The 25,243-nt window shown below is 39.4% G+C and overlaps 1 protein-coding gene across 1 annotated transcript in view; it reads left to right on the forward strand.

Annotated features, from left to right (window-relative positions):
* Positions 1-25,243, forward strand: part of LOC150079151 (putative chitinase 10) — a 59,949-nt gene that overhangs the window by 24,850 nt on the left and 9,856 nt on the right. The window contains exons 2-6 of the mRNA XM_090383682.1: positions 4,078-4,144; positions 15,457-15,720; positions 19,689-19,867; positions 20,003-20,127; positions 20,789-20,912. Of these exons, the coding sequence (XP_090239808.1) occupies positions 4,078-4,144; positions 15,457-15,720; positions 19,689-19,867; positions 20,003-20,127; positions 20,789-20,912 (759 nt within the window). The remainder of the gene's footprint in view (positions 1-4,077; positions 4,145-15,456; positions 15,721-19,688; positions 19,868-20,002; positions 20,128-20,788; positions 20,913-25,243) is intronic.

Genomic DNA, 25,243 nt, shown 5'->3' on the forward strand with positions numbered 1-25,243 from the left:
ATTGTGCAGTTCATGAAACTTTTAAAAATGGAAACCATACAAACTGCAATACGTTCAGAAGTGGTGTACAGAAGACTTTGGTAAGAGAATTGAGTTATACGGGCAGAGGAACAATGACTCTCCTGATGTGTTACATTACATTATCTGTTTCTGAAATGATTTCTGATCACTTCAGAAAATGTTATTCGAAAATTTAAACTTCACAAATAAATAAATCAGCATGTCCTTGCAAGTTAACGGACCAATTTTTTTATATTATATCGAAATTGCGTTATGCCAAGATGGAAAAAGAAATCATCCACACAAGAATGTCGAGACCTCGTATTTTTGTCATCTCATTTTCCATTTGTACTGGACATAAAATAAATCGCAGTATGAGAGGTGAATAAGAAGATGAGAGAAATCAAAGGTGGGTTTTTGAGCATCAACAGTTCAAAAGTGTGTATCATGCAATGAATCAGGAACCGCATACTTTGCTAATTATAACTATATGACGATTGAATTTATCTATATTATACCATAATATAATAATTATGCAATTAAAAATGCTATAACTAAACTATAGCTATAACTAACTGGTGTGCAAAACTTAAAAACCTTCAAAATCAGGTTTTCATCTGTAGTTCTCATAGGAGTGGCTTGGATATGGAAAAAGCATATCAAAGGAACCTCGTGAAGTACAGAAATGATGAAGGAAACAACAACGGAAACAAAACGGTACAGAGGGACTTTATTCAAAAATGGCAACGTAGCATTGGCTGCCATGATACAGATGCATCATTGCCGAAGATGGAACAAAGGGAAGAAAAGTGGTCTTCAGTAGGAGATATGTCGATGCAGGCTTTGCACCTCCTCTCCATACTTAGAATAATGTTGTTGATAAGTCCTTGCGGCAACATCGTCCATTCCTCTTTCAGCGCCATCTTCAGCTGGTGAACATTTTCTGGTGGGTGTGAACGTGCCACTAGGCATCTCCCCAGAACGTCCCATATGTGTTCGATGGGATTTAGATCGGCGGAACGGGCAGGCCAATCCATACGAACAGTGTCCTCGCTTTCAAAATGCATATCTACAGCTGCAGTGCGATGGATTGTGGCGTTATCATCCATAAACACGAACTTGGAGCCAATTGCACCTCGGAACAGACGCACATGGGGAAGATTTACCTCAATACAATAACGTGCACCGTTACAGTACTGCCTTCAAGTATCTGGAGTTGTGTACGTCCATCCAAGATAACGCCTGCCCAGACGAGAACACCTCGACCACCATATCGATCCCTTTCAGTGATGTTTGCGGGGTGATACCGTGTGCCAACCTCTCGCCAGATTAGCTGACGTCCAGAATCGCTGCTGAGACTGAATCTACTCTCATCAGTAAAGAGTACCTTACCCATTGCGCTGCTGTCCAGTCCTTGTGTTCGATGCACCACTGTAAACGGTGTCTCCGATGGGCAGGTGTTAAAGGGACACAGCGTGCCGGTTGTCGGGCAAACAGTCCACCTTTGTGGAGTCGCCTGGCCATAGTAAAGCGCGATATCCTGCGTCCTGTGCAGCTGGTTTGCAATAGATCCTGCTGTCTGGTGTCAGTCCCTCTTGGCCTGTAGGAGTGGGCGACCACCACTGGTCCTTCGAACAGCTGTACCTGTAGTTCTGAATCCCGACCACGCACGTGAGACGATGCTATGGACGATACCGAACTCTGCAGCCACACTCCTCGCACTTCAACCTTCCTCGAGCTTCCCAATTATTCCACCCCCAGGGAAAGTCATCGTGATGTTGTCTACTGGCCATTTCGTTGTCTGTAGCACTGTATGAAATAAATCGGACGTCTGTAACAATCGTGCTCACCATTCGGTAATTTGCACATAACTGCTGAACTGCTGCTTTTATCTGTTTATGTGAGCCCTCTCATCACGATTCAAATTTTTGCATGTGCACCAGCTTTCTACTGAACAGCCACAGTTATGCAAATCGCCACAGGCTGTTTCGTTTGATTTTGTGGTTGTAACCTGTAGAAATAGTGTTGGTCCTTAAGTTTTGCACACCAGTGTACATATATCGAATTATTTAAGTCACTTTGAAATTATTTAAACAATTTGTGAAGATATTGATGAAAGAACTTTCATCAATATCTTCACAATAGAACGCCTGCACAATAGTGGCCATAGTGCGCCAAAACGATTACATCGTAATACTCAACTATTGATACTGCTCAGTTGTCTTCTCGTCGTGCCATTTTCTTTCATTCCACTTTCTTTTGAAGGAGGTCAGTATTGCTTAGGAGCAATCGTGTCAGATTCGTGTCGGAGAGTGCGAACTGGCTATTTAGAATAATTTCTTATAAGTGGTAAGAAATGATAAAAACAAAAGTCTCTAAAAACCGAATCCTACTTTAATTGCATGCATTCCTTTGTCGGTTTACTGTTTGCTGGACAAAAAACCCAAATTTCTGAGAGAAAGAACTTGACTGAAACGATTAACTCAGCCAATAGGGGAAAAATCATAATAAATGAATAAACAATACTAATTCATTGACGGGATTCGAATCCCAGCCTATCCCATCCAGTGTGGAAGTAAGATGATCATAGCCACAGCGCTACACACGAGGGACAGTCTTATTCTGAAGTGATTATAAATTTTTATTTTTCTGACCGTGGGACCGAATCCTACTTTTTTATAGATTTGGAGATCCCCCAACATACACTGGCACAAAGCGATTTCTTGGTTAAGATAACCCACATTTTAGGCTTTACTATAAAAATTATCAAAATTGTTACTACTAGCCAAACTCATCAAGAAGAAACCAGATGCTTCTGACATCGCACAAACCTTATTGAAACCTCGGCAGGATGATAATCATGAAATCTGAAAGCAACAATTGGCAGCCTTTTATAAAGTCAGTTGTATGAAATCTCTAGCAAACACATTGTCAGCCAATACGTTACGAATAACCAACAGAGCTTGCAAATTGCTGGAGGCAATACACCAAAAAGAAAAATTACCGAAAGGAAATCCTCCAAAGGACAACAAAAGCTTCCATGCTAACAGCGCAACAAAAACCACTACAGATATGCTTAATTGAAGCTGTACCTAATTACCAAGTAGACTCATCAAACCGTGGTAAGAGGACAATTGACTTTCAGGCGCTGATGGCTTTGCACAAGTAACCGATCAAGTGAAACAGTAAGGATTCACTTCCAGTGATAATCGTTTGTTGCTGAACTCTGAAATGGTAATTTTTTGTTTCTTGTTAGAACCATATAACTAATGGTAATTTGTTTAATGTGTATTATCTCTTTAACTTCACGTTGTACCAATACATCATGCACCATCCTAGCTGTTTCGGCTCAGTCCACGGTGGTTTATGAGCATAATTAGTGATCAGATTTTCATAATAATATTTAATATAATACTTAACTTTTGTTTCTACATCGGTAGGCTATATACAGATATAATTCTGAATCGTTAAAATGCCTGTACGAAGCTGCGCACTGTTTTCAATGGGTTCCCTTCTAAGGAGGAGTAATACGTGGGTTCCCTTGGAACTGAAAGCAGTAAAAACAATGCGCAGTTTATAAGAACCGTATAGCTAAACACCCGAAGAACGATTTGTACTTATAATTTGCTATCAGACAACAAGACATCCAAGGGAAGATCTGCCTGTGATCTATAAGGCGTTGAAGGGGCTAAGTGAAAGGAATGATGAATGTCTGCTCTCCCTCGTAGACGAGAACAGAACCTAGGGGCATAAATATAAAATCTTAGGGAATAATAGCAGATTGAATCTCATGAAGTTGACCAATGAGCAGTGGGTTATTGACCACTAGAAAAATTGCATCCTTTTGTGGCAGAGGCAGTGAGGCTGACTAAGTTCTAAGCGGAAGTGGATGGTTTCCTTTTGAGAATGGGGACAGTTATGGCTATTCTGTTTCTGTTTTTATTATTATTATTATTCATTTTATATATTTATTGTTTTGGCTGATGCAGAAAAAGACCTTGCATGATTTGGTCATACTAATACTATTTACAGTGTTGTGTACTGAAATCGGTACCAATAATTTATATTCTCTTTCAGGGCTTCATCAGCACAGTGTTCCTACTTCTACTATGCGCATCAGGAATGTACATGCGCGGTCTTACAAGTAAGTTCCATTTTCATTGTATTCACATCATAATAAGCACCTTTACTGAATAAAGCAATGTTCCGTCCATTATTTCATCGCCCTCTCTTCGTACACCTGAGCTACTCCTCATTTCAACCACATATTGCCATATGTAATGTATTTTAAATCATCGCCAGTGTACACATTTGCAATGACGACTTCGATTAGTAAGAGAGGTCACTATAAGTCGAATTCTCTATGACCCCTACGATCACGAATTATTTATTTCGTTAAACTATTCGTAGATTTATAGTCTTCAACACTGCCCCTTAATGATTTTATCTTCTTGCAGAAACGTACGTTTTGCATTCTCCAGTACCCTATCATTTTACACAAAGAGGAAACCCAAGGGAAGATGAAATTACTGTTACAAAAATAAACCTTCCTTTTGATTAATTAGATATTTTCGGAATACAACTGAACCATAAAAAAAAATTGCACAGATGGCTTTTCAAGAAGCGGCCCTATAAAAACAATATCCAGGCATTCATCAATGGCAATATAGCACAAAAAGGCTCATCCCTCACAGACCTTGACGTAACTTGGGATGAGAACCTCACTCTTCAGGAGCATTTCCAACAAAAAAAAAAAAAAAACAGGTTGCCATAACTTGTCCCTAATATGTATAACAAGATGTCTCACACCCATCCCACCCTAAGCTTCAGAGACCTCTGCACCGAACGCGGAGGACCAGATCTGTACTCTCCATGCCACCAAGAAAAGTTATTTGGCATCGAATCCTGGGTCTTAAGGTGATTAAACCAACTAGGAAGATGCCGTCTGCCATATCCCCAACGATATTACACACTAACATCAACATGACACCTGGGAAGCTTCTCGTCCTAGGAAAAAGTATCTCCACTCTATCGAAATTACTGGCCAAAAGAGTTGATGTTCCTAACATAAATGATATTTTTACAGGTCCCAAGTCCTGTCGCAGGATCACCGACAATCCTCTCATTCCTTTAAGGATGAAAGTTGACAATGTTGCCTACCTGAACAGTATGTTTCCAGCGAACACAATAAAATATTTCAATGAACTTCAAATTGACCCTTACATACTAACTGAATATAAAAGAGAACTGTATCGCAGCCTTGCTTGGGTCATGCCCACCCTTCAGAGGATACCTAACAATGAAGAACCAACTGTAAAGTCCACTCAATCCAAAGAAACAGTGACGCTCACTTTGTATAAGTGTAGAGTACTGCACTTAATAACCCATCTTCAACTTACCAAACTCCATTCTAGAGGCTCAACTGTCCAATTTTGATTACATATTTTAAATTCATTACATTTATGTATATATCAAATAACAATTGTTGTTGTTGTAATTTGGTTTTTAGGAGCATTAGCAACTAAGGCCATATTGCTCCGGGGATATGCGGTGGTCATTTCCTGACCTTTCCGCATCCTCCGTATTTGGTGGTGACGGGCTCGAACCCGGTCTAATCAAGAAGTGTGTGCTATGCACTGCTGCTCCTTCCCACCTGGCTACGGAGGCGCCTAAAAAAATAACAATTGTAAATATTATCGTAAATCAATACTGTAAATTGTACATATTATTGTAACTCTGTGGCTATCCTTTTTGCCCTTCTAGCTTGCATGCTGTACAAGAAGAGATTGTAAAAAGCAATAAGCTGAATGAACAATAATATTTAATTAATGCTTTGAACGGGGCCGTTCCTGCAGTAATACGTACATACTCCTTCTAGCCCATCGAGCGATGTCGTGCACTCTTAATTTTTTTACTGGGGCAGAAAACACGCAGCCCCGCTTCATCAGCCTTACTTTCTGTGTCGGACCACTTTCTTTCCTGTGTGTCCTCTCAGTCTTCTAATCACCGGCCGCCGATAACATCGCCCTGTACAGCAGTCGGGCAATCTGGATCACCGACATGCCTTGAGCCATGACGCTCCTAACGCGGAAGTACGAAAAGTGTGCCTCAAGGAGCGTGCCGACTATCTGAATTACACCTTAGGAGTGTCTTTCGCGAATTACCACACAATAAATCTATAAATTACACTGAATAAGTCTCATACGCATTTATAAAAGACTCGCAAAAAACACGCGTTTATCAGACTAGTAATCAGACTCGTGCGGAATTGTCTCAGACTACCCTCCCCCCCTCTCCGAAACCCAGTTCCCGCACTTTTCCTAGTTCATTGAATCATGCAGGATATGCTTTATATGGTTATAGGGTTAATTGAATTCGTATTCGTTGACTGTTGACTCCAAGGGATCCACACGGTTCACGATCCTCACTTAATTTCCATAATTATATTAACTGTACAGTGCGAACTGGGACACCAATTCACTCCCTCAATTTGCCTCCTGCAGGTAGAGAAGGGTAAGAACATCTTTAATACACAAGAATACATCGTATAATTATATAACGGGGGATGTATTCTTGACAGATTATTCAACTGCGTGGTGCTTAGAAATATTCTACTTCTGTAAGAAACCAGGAAATGGAATTCTTTATGTCTAGATGAGTTTAAATTTGAATAAAAAATGGACTTCTCTTATAGAAATGTAGTGACACGTTCGGGTTTAATACGTCGATAAAGTCAGGTGTTGTTGAAAGAGTTGTTTCTCCCTTTCGGTTTCATGTGGGCTTGTTATTAATTGGGCCCGACCAGGCTTAGTTTTCACCTTATTCGAATGGTAAATCTACAGTCTGGGGCAGCGGCACCGTCTACTGCATACGAGGTCACAGCGATTAACTTCTACTAAAAAGGAAATCGATGAACGAACTATACGTGCGCCGGTATCTGATCACGTGATGTGGTAACCGGTCTAGCCGGTTCATTTACCAGCCATCACTAATTCTATTAAATGTGGACGTGATTCGGCACGATCGACATGATACAGTTTCTTCCACTTCCATATTTTTGAGCGCGCGCGTCCCCTAAGTAGGTCTGCGTTCGCTGTTCGCTGTTTTTTCTCGTCAAAGCACAAAAATAAGGTAGAAGACACTCTCGTGAGAAAAAGTATGTTTTTTTTTTTAACCGTAACATCCAGACTTTCTTGATGGTACTAACAAAAGCGCTGTCCCTCCATCTGCTCTTTTGCTTTGTTCCCTTTTCCAACCCCACTTCTTCTTTTGACACAAAAGACTGCAACTGGCTTCACAAGATTGCTAATTATTACACAGAAAGAATACGTTTTTGGCCACGCAATTCAACGCTTTTTAGACCTATTGTTATGAACAGGAAGGCACATTCCTACTTTATTCTCATCACTGACTGTTATTGCGACGAAACATCTGCGTGAAACTCTCCTTTTGCAATCGCTGCTATTCAGAAACAACTGCGAAAAATCCCTTGTTTCTTGTTCGCAATTATTCAACTTTTGTGTGTTGAAATAATGGCATGTTGTCAATAGTTTAGGCAGTGAAAGAGTAAATTGTGAAGAACTGAAAAACATCATTACAGCACTTCAGCTTCTTTATTAAATTGTTATTTTTTAGGATCTTGAAGTTCTGTTCTCGGTGAATAAGGCATTCACTAAGGATCAAAATATATTTCCGCGATTATATTTAACAATATGAAAGTCCATTGAAGGAACAGGTTCTTTTAAACCGAATAAGTTCTCTCACGGTAAGCTGTGATTGTTCCGGCCTGCACACAAAAATTAGCCAATGGGCGTGTTTTTTCTAAGTGATGTATGAAGCCATGGAATGGACCAAGAGAGGCATCGTATTTAGTTGATAAATGCGTAACAAACACGTGAGTTCTAAAGCCTTTGTACTATTCAGCTTTCTGTAGAAGAGAACCAAAGTACAAACAGACACCTCCTCGTCCTCAACAATTGAGCAGGTCCGGGGTCAGAACCGTCATCAATAAGTATTAAAACAGAGACAATGAAGTTCGTGGAGTACAATTCTTTCAAGGGAATATATTAAGTGGGTACTTCCTGCTGTTCGTGTTGATGGCGATTTCTAATCGGTAACAACCACGCTGCGCCATCTGCGGCTGGAAATCAATGCATTACAGACGGCCTCACCTGAGGGCTACTTCATTTCCTAATTGTACCTGGAATTTTGTAAGGTCATTGTAGAAACCGCGTTTATTACTGCAATACCGAGCGAACAGACACGGTTGTGACCTAGAGAACAAAGGGTGATCAATACACCATGTTTATAAATTTTGTGGGCGAATGGTTGGTTTATCTGGTAGGATGAAAAACCCGAGTTTCTATAAGAAAGATCAGAGACCAAATTACTCGTTCGCGATGCATATTTGCATTGTTGTGAACATGGAACGTGGGTTATACTGAGGTTAGGGCCACTGACTCTTAATCCAACGCTCTGGATGAATTATATAGTCATTATGGGTGTGGCATGTTTTTGCATAATAAAAGACTGGGCAAAATTGCCCATTCTAACAATGAAAGTTGCTTGGCAGTAATTGAAGCATTTGTTAGAATTACAACCTTCATTATAAAAAAGAGAAATGCTATTCAAAATGCAAATTTACGGTTGAAGCAGCAGACCTGAATTTGTGAAATTTATCTTTTCATTTAAAGCAGTTCTCTTTCTTAGGTGGAGTTTTCTGTACCAGAATATCATCGAGGTTTGAATAATGACATAATAAACTCAAGAAATGAATTGTTTGCGTTCTGTGCACGTAAATGTTACCTTAAATTATTCGCTACCAACAGAACAGAAAACTACTTCAAGAACCAGCGAGGGTCATGGGCCTCCAGCTTTCTCTCTTTATAATTCTTGCATTTATTCGAACGTTAGTAGCGTTTCGGTTCTCTTGCGAAGTCGACATTCCCCGAGAGAAAGAAAAGATCTTCACAGACGAGTGCACGCCCAAAGTAATGGTATGGCAGCGATCAAATTAACACAGGAAACCACCAGAGGGTCCTTCCTGTGTAACACAGAAAATACCGAACACGTGCGGGTCTGATCATTAAGCACCAAGTTGTTGGTTCCAGTGGGCTGAACTCACCGTCTCGGAAAATAGACAAAATAATCTAGGGCTGCAACAAAACGGAAAAAGAAATCAACTATAGAAATTATTCCCCATATTATGGTCAGCTGGTCTTAGGAAATGGCGCAGTTCTTTGCGGACAATACAAACAAAATTTATTTCCTTAACAATGGAACCATTTGAGAAACGGTGGAAAAGATTTGCTTATACGAAGACAGAAAAAATTTGATGAATAATATTGTCTCAAGAAAAGAAATTTCAATAAAATGGCCGCAGAATTATGGGCTCCACCCATCCGCTTGACGAAAATGATCAAAAGTTCAGGAAATTAATTAATCTGCGTAATCAATGGTTATGCACTAAACATAGACTTACTTGCTTAAACCAAATTTAACCAATGTGTAATTAGTCAACCTTCTGAGGGATATCCAGATGCCCTCTAGTTTTGCGTGAAACAGCAGATACTTAAAGATTTGAAAACGAATTCCAAAGTTGAGTTCGAAACGTGTTCAATCTTAGAGCAAGAGTGTCAGAGCAATTGGGTACAGAACCCGCATTTAGCCCTCGTGGGTAGTACAGTTGGTAGAATCTCCGTCCTCCCCACACCGGGTGGAAAAGGCTTCAATTCGAGTCTCGTCGATGACGGGAGGAACTTTTATGGGCATTTTTTCACAACGTGGCTGAGTTAAGCTGTCTCAGGCGAGGGTAGCATGGTTTTTTCTCCGGAAACTCGGGTGTTTTTCGCCCAGGAAGCAGGAACCGGTTTTAGGAGCATCAGCGACTAAGGCAATATGGCCTTAGTCGCTGATGCTCCTAAAACCCTACAACAACAACAACAACAACAACTCTTTACGTGTAATAAAAATCACTCACTATGCAATAAACCTCGAACTTCGAATTTAAGCTCAAACCTTAAGTGGAGTTAAGTGCCAATTTTCTTTATAATTTTGACTTGGTTATTTACAATATACTACATAAGCCTTTGTCACAACATCAAAAATCAAGACTCATTGTACTCAAGTGTAGCAAGCCCTCCCTCCTTTGTAAGTTAATGTCAAAAGCGTGATTGATGTGAGCTACGGACCATGAAGCGACCATCCATTTTTCATGCAAGTAGCAGAAACATCACAGAAACAAATTGAAACTTTGGTCATGGATCATATTACGGCCTTCAACGAGCAAGCAGAACATGTTAACCACTAATCGATACGCCATTTGGCGAATTCAAGCATACTTCATAATAGCCCCAAGGAAGCATCGAAACGACAATGCTAAAAAGTCCCCACTTCTAGCTGCAATCTTTTCCATGCGGCTTCCCTGAAGTACACGTGTATCATAAATATTAGTTAATATTATAATGATTATATAAGAAAACTGAAGCGAGAAACCAAAATCCCCAAAATTTAAAACGGACCATTCTTTCACATGCCTCTTTCCAGATCACATATGGATGTTAAGACCACGAAAGAATTTTTCCCTTGACGGATCTAGTCCACTGACTCTGTAACACGAGAATTCGAAATATTTATAGATGGTCGCTCAGTACTGTACTCAATAAAAGATAGTGAATCTATTATTATTATTTATTCAGGCAAAGGAAAAGTTACATCCACCCCTGGACAACAAACATTTGCTAGGAGGATAAACACAACTATGACAAATTAAAACAATGTATAATGTACACTGTAAAAGGTACAGAGATCTCGTAAAATTAATTACAGCAAGCTAAGACATAATATGTTCAAATAAATTCTCTAAATACATTCAGCATCCCTCCAAGAAGGGTGATGGGGTGTCGGCAAGTTGTAGAAAGGCTGTCCCGAACAGGAGAAGGAGCGCAGGTCATCCTCAAACACAGAAGCCCACGGAGAGCGAAGGAGAATTGAAGAGTATAAAATTGCAAGATGGTATAAGTGTCTGCAAAAGCTTTTGATCTGTAGGCCTTGTCCATGCAAATCGCCTTGAGGTTAATATTTAAGTCGTTCAGGAGTCCAATCATGTTTGCTGGGAACACATGGATGAGCGAGCTGATTTGGTTAGGGCAGGTTGGATCATAGATGTTTGCCGGTTAGTTATTCTGCTGTTCTTCGTGGACAGAATGATGAAGCTATCGATGTTGGGAGCATCTAGTCTACCCGAAATGAGCTTAGAGAGGATAATTACATTGCGAATGGTGATATTTGTTTCCAAGGGGTCATTCCATGCAGCGAATGTAGTATAGTCCTATTAATTACCAAAAAGGTCACATCAGAGAAGTGACCTTTTTGGTAATTCCTATAAAACCTCTATAAATGTTTCTTGTACTTGTTCGAAGTTTCTCGCTGTTTCCTCATTTCATCATTATTCCTTAGTACACCACTATACCAAACTTTGGCATGGTGGTGTACCAAGCATGTATACCCTCAGCATGTATGCATGCAGCATTGAGAAAATTCGGTTTATTGCTAAGTGCATCGATCTTATTTTGTAGGCCTTTCACAACAAGTTGCCTCAGTTTATGCAATTTACTGTGCTTGTACAGAGAACAATGTTCTCAGAAGTAATTTTTTCATGTCCAAGTTTTTTTTATGGGAATCTTAACCAACTGACCTTTTATAAATAGTGATTATACAGGACAACGGTCGTAATTCATAACCTGGAGTTAAGGGTGACCCCCTCCACCACGAGTTGGTTGGTGGATCATCGACCAAGCAGATTCTCAGAATTTTTGAAACAGTAAAGTTAGAGAACTGTTGAAGAACAGAATCTGCAAAGAATTTATTTATAACTCGTGATTATCACGTACATTGTTAAAGGTGCCTGTATTACCCACAGAAGTGTACGTATTTTTCATATTTCTTTAAAATTTCGAAATTTTTCATCTCATGATGTAGAACTTGTACGCCAGCATTCTGTTTTCAAGGATGGCAAAGTACCACCAAATGAAGTTGGATGCTCTTTTTCAAGAATTATCTACAAAAGTTGTAAGTTGGTTGGTTGCTTGGTTCGTTGTTGTAGAGGTTCTGGGCCATATAGCCAACTTTGTAGTTCTGTAAATCTGTGGTCGATTTGCTGTTTTCTGCAGGAAAAACCATGATACTCTCGTCTGAGACCAATTAATTCGGCCCATAAAAATTCCTCTCGTCATTGACAGAATTTGAATCCAGGTCTTTTCCACCCGGTGTATGGAGGAAGGTGATTACACCAACGACGGAAACCGAAGGTACAGTTCTCCAGCTGGACTTCATGATTTGATCTGAATTGGCCCAAATAGTCTTACACGGAGCTCGAACTCATTCCAGTTTTAATATTTCTGCTATTTTAATATCCGAAAATTCAAGCGATACTTAATCCACATCCGTTAACACCTTTAAGCTCTAAACAAAGGTAAAGTACCATTCGCGCGCTAGATAAGAGTCCATTAAAGAAACTAGGTTGTCTGCATCAACAAAAACGGGCAGTGCATAAAGGTCACATTTCGAAGTGAGCTGCGCATGGTAAGAATAGTAAGAACAAGCGCAAGAGGCGAGTTGCGCGTGTCAACGAGACAACCATAAAAAATATCCATCATGTGACATGACAGTTATAGCGGCAGGAAGGCGATCGCAATCCCTGCATATTAATAACGAGGAAATTGGAAGAATGGGTGCGAGTAAATGCGGCCTTTTTTAAGGAAATGCGAACAATAAGATGCTAACCTTGAGATATTTACTGGAGTAAAATAAATGGAAGCAAATAACGAAGGACTAGTGCAATACTAAATAGCACCCGACACCTGTCTGGGTAAATGGGGGGGGAGACACGTCATTTCAGCTTTCCAGCTAGGGAGAAACGTGACTGGAAGGCAGCGATCGGCTTGAATGTTCCTTCTTTGCTTCTTTTATCCTTCGGAGCGGTGGTGGTGGTGGTGCCGAAGGCCTTGTCAGGCTGTCAAATGCGCATGGCTGGGACTGAACGATTAAAATCAAAATAAAAAGAGGAATACTAAGAATGCAATGACCTTGAGAAGGTCAGGTAGTGGAAACTGGTGCGAGAAAATAATAAAGAAAAGAATGATAAAAACAGGTTTTCAAGTCTGAAGCAACTCGGGTTTGTTAAAAAAACCTGACAATAATTTCCTTTTATTGTCACAAAACAGGGACACAATGCAGCGATATCTATTGGAAACAAGATAAATTAATGATGCAAAATGTAATGTTTAAAATCGGCGGACAAAATGTTCTTAAATGACATTACGTACGAACTGGTAACTAACTTAAAAACTGACACTAAATTTCAATGCACTGATTGATGATGACAATTTTTATTATAATATTTGAAATATCAAAGTATTTAAAGTTTGTGCATATCCAATGTATAATTTATTGCGTTAATTCTTAAATTAGGAAAAGAAGTTGTTATGGCAAGTAAAGGTAATCCAGAAGAGTAACGAATTTCATTTCTCTAAAAAAAAGGTTAAGATACTAGCTAAGGAATCGCATTCCAGCCTGTCCAGTTCTCTCTATCCAATTGGAAGTAACTTTAAACAAACGAAGTTACAACGTGGGGAATCGATAAATGGATGGCTAGACACCAATGGATTTTAATATAGAAATTGTTTTAATTAAGTTTTTGCACATTATAATCGTGGCCGTCAAGTATAATTATTATTTATTTATTTATTTTTTTTTTAATGTAAACCCCAAACACGAGAGGTTTTAGAACCTATAGTAGTTAGTACCGTGCTTGCGTTGAAGGTTGAGAAGACGAAAGAAGATATTTGTTGACATTGGACTTGAACTTCTGTAGATTGTAATTTTCAGGAAATACGTATGAAGGAAGGTTGTTCCAGAAAACGGCAGTTGAATGAATAAACGAGGAAGATGAAAAGTTGGTTCTGTGGGTTTGAAGTTGGACAGTAAATGGATGTTGGCTGGTGGCAGCACGTGTTCGGACTGTTTTGAAAGAGAGAGCGGGAATTATAGAAGCCAATTCAGAAGAACAGTGCCCATGGAAGTATCAGTAGACGAGGCATGCAGCAGAAACAGTGCGTCTATGAGAAAGCGAGTGGAGAGACTCTGTTAGAGATGAATCATTAATTAACCTAACTGCCCTCTTCTGAATGGAATCAAGAAGCCTGAGAGAGGTTTTGGGGGCACCACCCCAGATGTGGGAACAATATTCCATGGCAAGGCGGATTTGGGATTTATACACAGTGAGCAGCTGTTTGGGAGAAAAGTAACGCCGAGAGCGAAAGAGAAAACCAAGTTTTTTAGATGCAGAGGAAGCAATATTTGTAATGTGCTTGTGCCAAGAGAGATTAGAAGTCAGGGTAATCCCCAAAAGAGATATATCATTTTGCCTAGAAATCGGAGTGTCACTAAAGATAAGCATAGGAGCAGAAGAATCCTTTTGGCGAGATATAAGACAAGATTGAGTTTTAGAAGGGTTGAAATCAACTAAGTTGTCTTTGCCCCACTGGAGAATTACCTGAAGATCGGCATTTAAGGAATTGGCAGCAGATTTTCGAGAACTTGAAGCTGATTGAGCTGGACAAGGTTTCTCAAAATGGAAAGTGGAATGCAATGTGCTATCATCGGCAAAACTATGGATAGGATTTCCAGTCAATGGAAGAAGGTCATTAATATACAAGAGGAAAAGAGTGGGGGAAAGAACTGACCCTTGGGGGACACCGGCATTAGTGGAGAAGTTAGAAGACAGAGAGCCATCTACCATCACCCTCAGTGAGCGATCAGAGAGAAAACTGGATAACCAATTACTAAAAACAGTTGGCAAACCATAAGATGGAAGCTTGTTTAGAAGACCTTTATGCCAAACACGATCAAAAGCCTTTGAGATGTCAAGAGCAACTATTTGTGTTTCACCGATCCTTTCCATTGAATTAGTCCATAAATGGGTAACATAAGCCAGAATATCACCAGTGGATCGACACTCACGGAATCCATACTGGCGATCGTTGATCAGACGGAAGGTTTCTAGGTTTCTATTTGTATCATTATTATTTTTTATATCTTAATTCATAAATTATTCAACGATTATGCTTAATTACGTATAATTTGTTTGTTCGTTGTTTAGAATTAAACGTTCACTTCACTAGGGGTTAAGCTGTACGTTTTCCTGAGAATGACGCCAAAATATCATCGAATTAATTTGACCTCTGCTCTCACCTTGCCCCAGATTTAATTTCCCATTCAGTAATTTGTATATTCTTATCTACTTTTATTTATTATTTTATGTTTTGGCCAAAAACTTGTGGGTTTTTTGCACTATATGGCTATATTAATACTAATACTGTATCTTAATTTTTTTGTGTGTCTATTTTTATCGTTCCCTTAAAAAAATGTTTCTAAAGAATCTTTGTATGTTCGCAGGTTCAAAAGCGGCCAACTCCAAGAAGATCGTGTGTTACTTCACCAACTGGGCCCAGTACAGGCCAAAGGAGGGGAAGTTCCTTCCCGAAGACATCAACCCTAGCCTTTGTACCCATCTTATCTTCGCTTTCGGATGGATGAAGAAACACAAGGTTTCCGCCTTCGATGCAACGGACGAAAGCAAAAACGGCAAAAAGGGGATGTACGAACGACTGGTGGATCTTAAGAAGAAAAATTCCAATCTTAAAGTCCTACTCGCAGTGGGTAAGTTTTCTTGGGGATTAATGGGGAAAGGGAAAATTCCGTAAGGCTGTTAACCTTTTGGAATAACCTTTCAGAGTTTTTCTTTCTTTCTTTTAAAAAAAAATACGTTTATTCTTATTGAGTAAGACGGTGTGAAAGAGATAAGACGTTTGAACAGTCATTATTAAAGCCACACAAAGAAAGTGCGGTTATTAGGCATGGTTTAGTTGAGGGTAAACAATAGCGCAGTCGCAATGATCTGACCTACATCTACAAGGCTGTACCAATTTACATTCAGACAGTTTTCTACAGAAATACGCAGAAAGCACACAAACTCTTGATAATTTATTCCTTAATTCTTTAAGCCAGGATATTAAAGGACGTATTTTAGGGGAGTTGAAAGTGTGCAGTCTATTTAGCCCAGGAAACAATGAGAAACCTTATCACCGGACACGTGCTGCTGGACGGGTTTGGGTGGGTAAGGCACGCCTGCAGTTGGGACTGGTGTGTTGTACAAGCCTACGTATACTGTACACGATTGATATATGATGAGCAGGTTGAATGGTTTACTACTCGACGCCATAAGTATAATATTAAAGAGCCGCAAACTCCAGGGACATTTATCTAATGTACCGAAAACCAAATAATCCAGCCACAACACGTACGTTTGAACCCACACCTTTCTGAACAAGCCATTATTCCACTAAAACCATGAAGCCAAAGTCGGATATAACATTTTCACGAATGGAAATATTATTACCTTAATAACTGTGCAACATGTACAGTATTATGGTTGCAGATGAGAACTGTCTTGAATGAAAATCGTGGTGAAAATGCCTAAAGTGAATTCCGGTTTATAGAGAAAGAAACGTGTCAGTATAAGAGGGTCACTCAAAAAGTTATCTACCTCGATAATAAAGAAACAGCCTATTTTTAATTTTTTTTTACAATATCTTCTTTTTTCTGGCCTCTGAAAAAAAATAACCATTTACAGCCTCCTTGAAATCGCCCTCACTTGAAAACATGCTAACGCGGGTGTTTCTTTGAACGTCTAAAGAAGAATTAATCACTGCAACACGGGTCTGGACTGTAGGTGTATTTAAGTCCTGGAATCCGCAATCTCTCAGAACGCTAATTGCTTTTATGGGACATGTGTACAGGAGCATTGTCATGAAGAAGCAAGAGAACTCCTGTCAATTTCCCTCTTCTCTGTGCTTTTATGGTCTCCCTCTTAACTTTTTAAAAAAAACAGCATAGGCATCTACGGTATTGTTTCTTATGTGGCATGTAGAATATCAAAAGGGTTCCTTCCATGTCCCGAAAAAGAAAAGAAAAGAATGATGGCAGCGAACTTCTTGGCGGAGATTGAGTCCTGAATCTTTTGGGCGGTAGTGACCCAAAGAGTCCTAGTTTTTTTTTATTTCTTTTACAGATCCCCGTGAAGAATCCACATTTCATCCTCACTAGTTAGTGTTCTTAAAACAATCATCTCTCATGGATCTGCATCATGCATGTGTAAATTTTCCTCAGAAATTTGAGCCCTGAACATATGTGAGCATTCTTGGCATTAAGCGAGAACCCCCCCTCTGACATGACTAAGTGTTCGCGCAAGATGGTTCTTACAGCTCCTGCAGAAATTTTACCTTTTCTAGCAAACACAGACATTTTATTACGTCTATGCTGAATAACCAGGTCACATTTCTGGAGTTGGTACTCCCGTTAGTGGTCAAGAGCACGGGGGTCATCTTCTCCGAATTCTCGACCACCGTTTAAACTGCTTATTACAATATTTTATCTAGTATTTGGGAGGAGAACTTCATCATATACAGCTTCCATGCGTTCATGAATAACTTTTGGCTCTTTCTCTTATTTTGTAAAAAGTTTAATGATGGCCCCATGTTTCAGATTCGTGATTTCCATGTTTTCCTTTGAATCGACTACTTTAAATATCTTCTGTTCTTTTGTATTTCATTGTATTGTGCTGGACCTGCACAAATAAGATATAGACATTTATGAGAATATAATAAAACCAGTTTTATATAAAAGTACATTTACAATCACGGCAGGTAACTCATTGAAGGTCCATTGTAGGCCTTATTGCGCATGCAATAAATGTTGCTGGACATTCTCCTACATCTGGACATTTGATCGATCACAGTTGTAGCGGTGTGGTAACTACCATACTGCCTCTATCAATACGCGAACCCTGTCCAACCCAAAGAGAACTTAATGATCTAAATGGTTCCCAAAAATATACAATTTATTTAAATCTTTTGAAGCTTCTAAAATCGGACAACGCCAACTTCCTCATAGGCATAAAGATATCATTGATATGTCGCAGCTAGAAGTTGGAAACTGACCTAAAAACCACACCTCATTAAGGGACTGTATCCTGTAAACATAAAAAGAAACCTACTGGGTATCATGTATGTCCTCAGATTCCAGTATGAAGGAAAGAAGGCAGGCTGGCCACAGTGCATAAATAAAGGCGTACTAAAGCGGTTTAATGTTAGTTATGAAATACTCAAGCATGCGTATTTCCTTCTTTAAAGCAAGTTACACGTGGCTGAGGGTTTCGCTTCCTATTAAAAGTATAAAGAGACGGGTGGAATCCATGAAGTACTGTTTAGCAACTTTTTCTTCATCGGTATGACTTCATTCGCATGGATAACCAGGTTACTGAGAAAAATTAGCCTCTTCTCAATTCCACAGGTGTGCATACATTAAGAACACTGAGTCCATTGTTCCAGTTCCACGGATGTTTAGAACCAGTACTAGCCTTGGCTCAGAATTAAATTTACTGCCACTCAAGTGTTTGGGAGTTGAGGAAATTAAGGATTTCGCCACACTGCCATCTCTTAACATTCCTTTTAAAACATTACACGGTCTACGTAACGGACTATTCAGCGCCACAACAGAGCATTAAAGCGACATTTGTAGAGAAAGAATGATTACAAAATGATTTTCCTCTTTCTTTATCCTTTTATTACTGTTTGTTGATGGGGGGTTTTATGGCAGGTTATTCTCCTTCTCACTACGATAAGGGAGAGGAGTGTCGGAACCAATTATCTTTGTAATACATTGTTTGCGACTACCGTATATAACGAAGTATATAACACACCCGATTAAAATTACTGTAACGTGAGGAAAATATTAAGTTGGTGAGTCTAATTTTGAAATGTTGCCATTTAGCGAGTTTAGTTAAATCCGTTTGCTAATAACAACGCATGAATGGAATATAAAATACACAGAGGTTTTATACAGTTCGTTTTTAAAAACGAAAGTTTCGTATTCAGTTTATAATAAATAAGGTAATGTGAACTTACCGATGTAAGAGGAGAAAAAAAAGTTTTCAACACCGGGCTCACATTACATTAAGAATTAACACATGGATTAGAGGACTAGGTGGGATATCAGACAGGGGCACGCAGGAGACAATCTTGATCCTCTCAACCAAACTGTTTACGATTCAGTTCAAGACGCCCACTCTCCAACACGAGCATCAGGAGTTGGAAGCAGGAACAACCTGAACAAACCTATATTTCTTGAATAACTGTATTTCCAGCGTATTTTATGAATCTCGAGGAAGTTGGGTTTAAGAATTGATTGGAAAAACGTTTGTAAAATCACAAGAAAAATGGTAAAGGGTGATTTTACTGCTTTAAAGTAAAAAAATATTCACTGATTTATAGGCAATTATATTAAACAACTTGTATGTTTCCAAACTTAATGCTAGGGCGATAAGAGGTGTTTATACAAACACCTCTTATCAGCTAAAGATTTAATTTTTCTTTATGAATTCCATACTCGTAATTCGCCGCATGACCTTTATTATCGCTTGGTTACTTTGTACAAGTATCCTCAATAGTGGTAAAACAGTACGATATTATCAGGTGTTAGAACGACTCTAATTTTAAGTTCAACTTGAATTACTCCAAAAATCCCACTCAGGAAACCGTCCCATCCATTGATCTGTTTGTTTGTTCCAGGAGGATGGTCATTTGGCACTCAGAGGTTTAAGGAAATGTCCACGAACCGGTATAACAGACAGCTGTTTATTTTCAGCGCACTCAAGTTTCTTAGAGATCGAAACTTTGATGGACTGGATCTGGATTGGGAATTTCCCAGAGGTGGAGACGATAAGAAGAATTTCGTCACACTACTCAAGGTGAGATTTCCACGAGGTGTGAATATTTAATTATTACACACACACAGAGACAGACTATCGATGCATTACGGAACCAGATCTTTCTTTAAAAAAAAAAGAAAGTAAAAAATTACTTTTGTATTTTCTTCTTTCCAGGAACTGCGAGAAGCTTTCGAAGAAGAGGCCAAAGAGAAACGCCTTCCCAGATTGCTGCTAACTGCCGCTGTGTCAGCCGGAGCGGAGACTGTACGGACAGGTTACGATGTTCCCGCTGTTGCTGCGTAAGTCTCATCCTCACTCAATGAAACTGGGGGGGGGGAGAGAAGAAAAGGGTCTGCCTTAGATAATAACACCACTTTTTCTGGGTTAGCAGTTCATTCCACCAAAACGCATTGCTCGATTCATTTAAAGACAAACTGAGAGCCTCCTCACATTGGAAAAAAACAATTTGAAAAAATTGTAATTCTTAGAAAACCCTGAAAATATTTGATACTGAATAATATACCGTAATAATCACTTTGCGTCATGTGGCCGAAGCTGCTGACCTCCCGTGGTATACCTTCTCTTAATGAACCAGATGCGGTGATTCAGTCACCTCCTCATATTCAGGAGTTTTTCTCATCCATTGTGAAATAAGAATTGCGTGGTATGTCGGAGTTATCTTTCCACACGCGTTTCATGACGGAATACGAGATGGGCGTTTCACCTCGCTTGCTTAGCAAAGTGTAATTAAGAGCGTATGATTCACAGCGACACCCCCCCCCCCCTCTACTTTCATTAACATGCGCCGATTCGAAAATGTAGGCCAGAATGCTTTGTACACTCCTGACCTCCCTCATTACTTCCGCGACACACAAACTCAATGGGGAATGATTTAAGATTAAAACAAATAATAATTTAGTAAATTGAAAATATTTAATAGGATTTGTTTTGTCTTTACAGGTACTGCGACTTCATCAATATCATGTCGTACGATTTCCACGGTAAATGGGAGAGCCAGACGGGACACAACAGTCCTCTGTATGCCCTTGCCAATGAGTCCAACTGGAGGAAACAATTGTGCATGGTAATCACCAAACATTACAAAATTTCCTAAATTCAAAATTTGTATAACCGTGGTTAAATGTATAAAGGTTGTGATCCCATTAATATTCTCTTTAAACATAGTTCATTCACATAATTAATAAATAAATATAAATTCAACTTCTTGAATGAATAAAAATAAGAACGTTTAATTTTTGATTCTAGAGAGAATCATTTTTTTATTGCTAGAAATATGCACAATATATAACAACTACAAGATTTAACAATTTGATCCTCCACGGCCAGGGGTCCAGATAACAGTTGGAAGAGCATAACCGGTAATTAAAGACGTGCTGTAATGGAAGATTCAGCTGAAATATTACCACTGAAATCGATAGAGCTGCAAATTATCATAGGAGAGCTGCAGAAAAATCCTTCGATTGCATTTAAAATATCATCCCTTAGATCGCAATCGAATAAAGAACTATCAAATTACTGGTAGGATGGCTGTTAAGGTCGTGGTAGCAGGAAAAATGTTAAAGACATCCGACACCTTATGAAATGCGGTAACGCAATGTTTAAGGAACAAATCAACACTTTAATGGATGAACGAGTCATTTATCGGAGTGGTGGATCGCGATACTGAACAGTATATTGTTCCCGAGTCAAATAAAACCTTCATTATTATTATCAGTTTGAGTGCAGCCTTCCAAATTTCTCGCATAGGCAGAAGTTACAAACAAACATCTTAATCGACTTCATTTGTCAAGGTTAAGAAAATGGTTTATGTTCGAACTTCAAGCAGTATGCAAAAATAAACACTGTTGGTACCAACAAGACGGAGCTCATTTATTTAATTTATTTTAATTGTCATCATCTGAATCTTCTGTGGATTTCTCCTTCCCGAAATACTCTCCCTTGAACTTTACACACACTTTCGCCACCGTCGTACCCACGCATTAAATGCTTCTTACAAGCCATTTTCCGAAAGGCTGCGAAGTGCTCCCATTGTGGCTCTGGGAGCATCGTTGTTGGACGCGAAACGCTTGCCTTTCAGAGCTTTCTTCAGACGTGGAAACAGAAAGAAATCACACGGGGCTAAATCCGGAAAATAAGGAAGATGTGGCAAAACTTTGGCACCTATGGCAGTGATCACTGCCTGCACAATATTAACCGCATGGAGCCTGGCATTGTCTTGATGGAGAAACCACTTCACACCGGAAAGTTCTGTCACACCAGAATATGGCCGTCCTACCAAGACACGCATTACCATAGGCTTCAATCATCTTTTTAACTGTTTCCAATGCATTTAAGCCCCATCTGGCACAATAACGAATCACATATCGCTGTTCAATCTGTATGTCCAACATGATGCTTGCTTCAAAACGATCGTCAGTGATACGCGACCAAAAAAAAAACTCTTCCCACAACACTAGCTGGAGAAGTACTGGCATGTGCACACAGAATCTCCTTTATGGCTACTGAGCGATCAATGAGAACACCTCTAGCGGCAGTTATGGAAAGTTCGCGCTGAAAGCATAAAATCTTGCACCGCTCCTCGAATTAAATGATCACCCCCCTCGTATTTATGCAGCAACATGTATTTACCTAAAATAAAGACTACATATTAAACTTAATTCTTTATAGTACGGATAAAGTACTCACATAACGCTTAATATCTGGCTATCTATTAACTTTTTCTTTTACTGTGTATAAACCATAGCGTATGTGTTCATTAGGCGTTGGTTGTTTCTGAATTGTAGCATGGCGTAGATTCCGAAACGATGTTTCTACAAATCGAAAATCCTCCGATCAATGTCCATGTCCTTGACAAATTTGCATGTGTTGCTGGGAAAATGCTACCAAAATAGCTCAGCTGATCAAGGGAGAATGTATTTGCGCTCTCTATTGATCTGTAATTCTTCTGTTAGTCTTAGTTTGCTTGATGAATCTATGGATTTCCAGCCTTCCCGTTATAAATTTAGTAAGGGGTGCTTATGTTCCGGGTGGTAATTATAAGCATCCGTGGGGTTGTGTCCAACACTAAGACTAAGGCCTGTCTTGGAGATGGTGAGAGATTTCCAGCTATTCGGTTAATCCACCTTAGTATCCAAAACTCCATCCTGATATACTGTTTCAGACATGTTGGTGGGGGCCAATGCCCAAACCTTCTGAGAGATAAATAGTAACCGGGGTGATACAACTCTATACGTATTTTGTGACTAGTTTTATATCGCGAAATCGAACCAGTTCTTGACGAGCAATGCAAAGGGTAGCAAGAGATTTATTTTTTAGTTCTCTAAAATTATGTTGGAAGAAAAGGTTTCTGTTCTATATCAAGTCTAGATCGCTGTGATAATCGACGTTCCGAATTCACTAAAAGGTAAACGTTCCAACAGTAGAGGAATCTTCCTCCTCCTTTTAGTGAAGGTAATCTGCACCGATTTCAATGGATTTATCTCCAGCCAGACTGACTGCAAGTAGCTGTTGATATCCGATATTTGTTTCATTGCATTCTGGAGGACTGTAGGCGCTTCTTCAGGTTTGTCACAGGTGAAAAAAATTTGAGGTTGTCTGCATACGATAATATATTATGGTTGTTGGTAAGAGGAGGTTTAAATGCTGCAGCAAAAAAGGGCAGCAGACAAGATTCCTCCTTGAGGAACTCCTCCGAAGACGGCAGAACAGCACTGGAACTGTTGATGAATGACAAGAAGATGCCTTCTTGTAAGAGAGCCAGTTATTGCGAGTTTCAAGAAGATTAGTAATAGCAGATCGTCCAGGGGTCACTGAGTACAGATGTGGAGGCCCATGATCGGGGATGGTCTATTATCTGTGCAAGAACGACTTTTTCAAATAGTTTACGGAAGGAACACCCAGTTGAAATAGGTCGGAAATCCTTCACGGATTTTGGTCTCATATTTCATTGTGCATTATTGTCTCATCCATTATGTATTATTAGTTAGAGAAGATCTTGTTTAATTTTGCTCTATAGACAGATAGATTGTGGATCACTTCTCGTTGGCCTCACTCTATTGGCCAGTACGAAGCTCCAGATTCATCCACACGTGACAATTTAGTATGAAACTTTATTAGGCAGAGAAATGTTTTGCTTGTCTAATTTACCTTTCTAAATGTACCAACAACGACTCGAGGAAATGCCGCCGAAATGTTTTCGATCAGTGTATTTGTCAAAACTGCACGAAGATTAGAGGCGCTCGATTTGTATGTTCGATATCCTCACAAAGAAGTAATGTTCTTAAACTGTGTATGATCCAACCGATTATATACTTCATTAATACAGCAGAGAAAGAAAATAGCAATTGTCATCATAGGTGAAGAATTCCCTTATACTAGTCATTAAGCAGTTTCTACTGAGTACTCGCCAAATACTTCGAGGAATTCCTTATTTTCAGACCCTCTTAAGAAACAGTAGAAAGCAATATTAAGATGTCTACTTAAGTACGAGTCAATATTTCTGTTTTCGCATTTGTACATCAGGCACCACCGATTCTTCGCACACGAAAGAGAAGAAAGAAACCCTTCGAGACGTCGTGTATTTTCTACGTGAAAACCAGAATTATTCATACAAGGAGTGCTATTTCGCTACTTGGGTTGCAAAGAGTACACAGAAAACCATCATCTAATTATCTGATTTCGCTCTAAACAAGGACGCTTTTTGTGGTGGTGCCAATACTGGACACGCGCTCACAATTTACAATATCTTGGCTTTGCCGATATCGGCTACTTCCGCTTGTCCATAGCTGAGAAAATTTCTTGCTGTTTGTTTCCCTCCATCCCTGACCTGATGATGTTAGTCAGCCTGATATATAGATCGTAGGGAACCTCCTTCCTCTAAAAATTCACTTTTCCTCCCCTTCATCTACCCTGCAAAATAGAGAGAGACTGCCTTTTAGCACACTGAAGTTTGCTGGCACAGTGACTGATGCATTTCAACCTGACTGCCTTTGCATTTTCCCAGTTCTTTTCCAATTTCATTAAATTGGAAAGGAGCCGTAATTTACAAATCAAAGGAAAGTCAATTTCCATGGTGTCTGGAGATGAAGCCTATGAATTTCTCCACTGGATTCGTCAGATAAGCATTTCACGCAAGATACTTCATTATAATCGTGTGTCCCTGGCGAGCTTTTTTTTGTGGGATCCTCAGTTTCCAAACTCACATATTAAGTATTGAAATATTAATAGTTTGGTGCTGTTTCCTGTGAACATAATATCAGGCAGTTTTTTCTATTTTTTTTTAAATATCACAAACAGCTGCTACGCTTTGCGATGAATTAATACACGAGGCTGTTTTTAACTTGTAGACTTTAAATCGGTGATAAAACTGATGTAAAGAACATCATAACAATTAAG

Source organism: Mastigoproctus giganteus, chromosome 10 (genome assembly GCF_048544385.1).
Source record: "Mastigoproctus giganteus isolate SK-2022 chromosome 10, ASM4854438v1, whole genome shotgun sequence".
NCBI lineage: Eukaryota > Metazoa > Arthropoda > Arachnida > Uropygi > Thelyphonidae > Mastigoproctus > Mastigoproctus giganteus.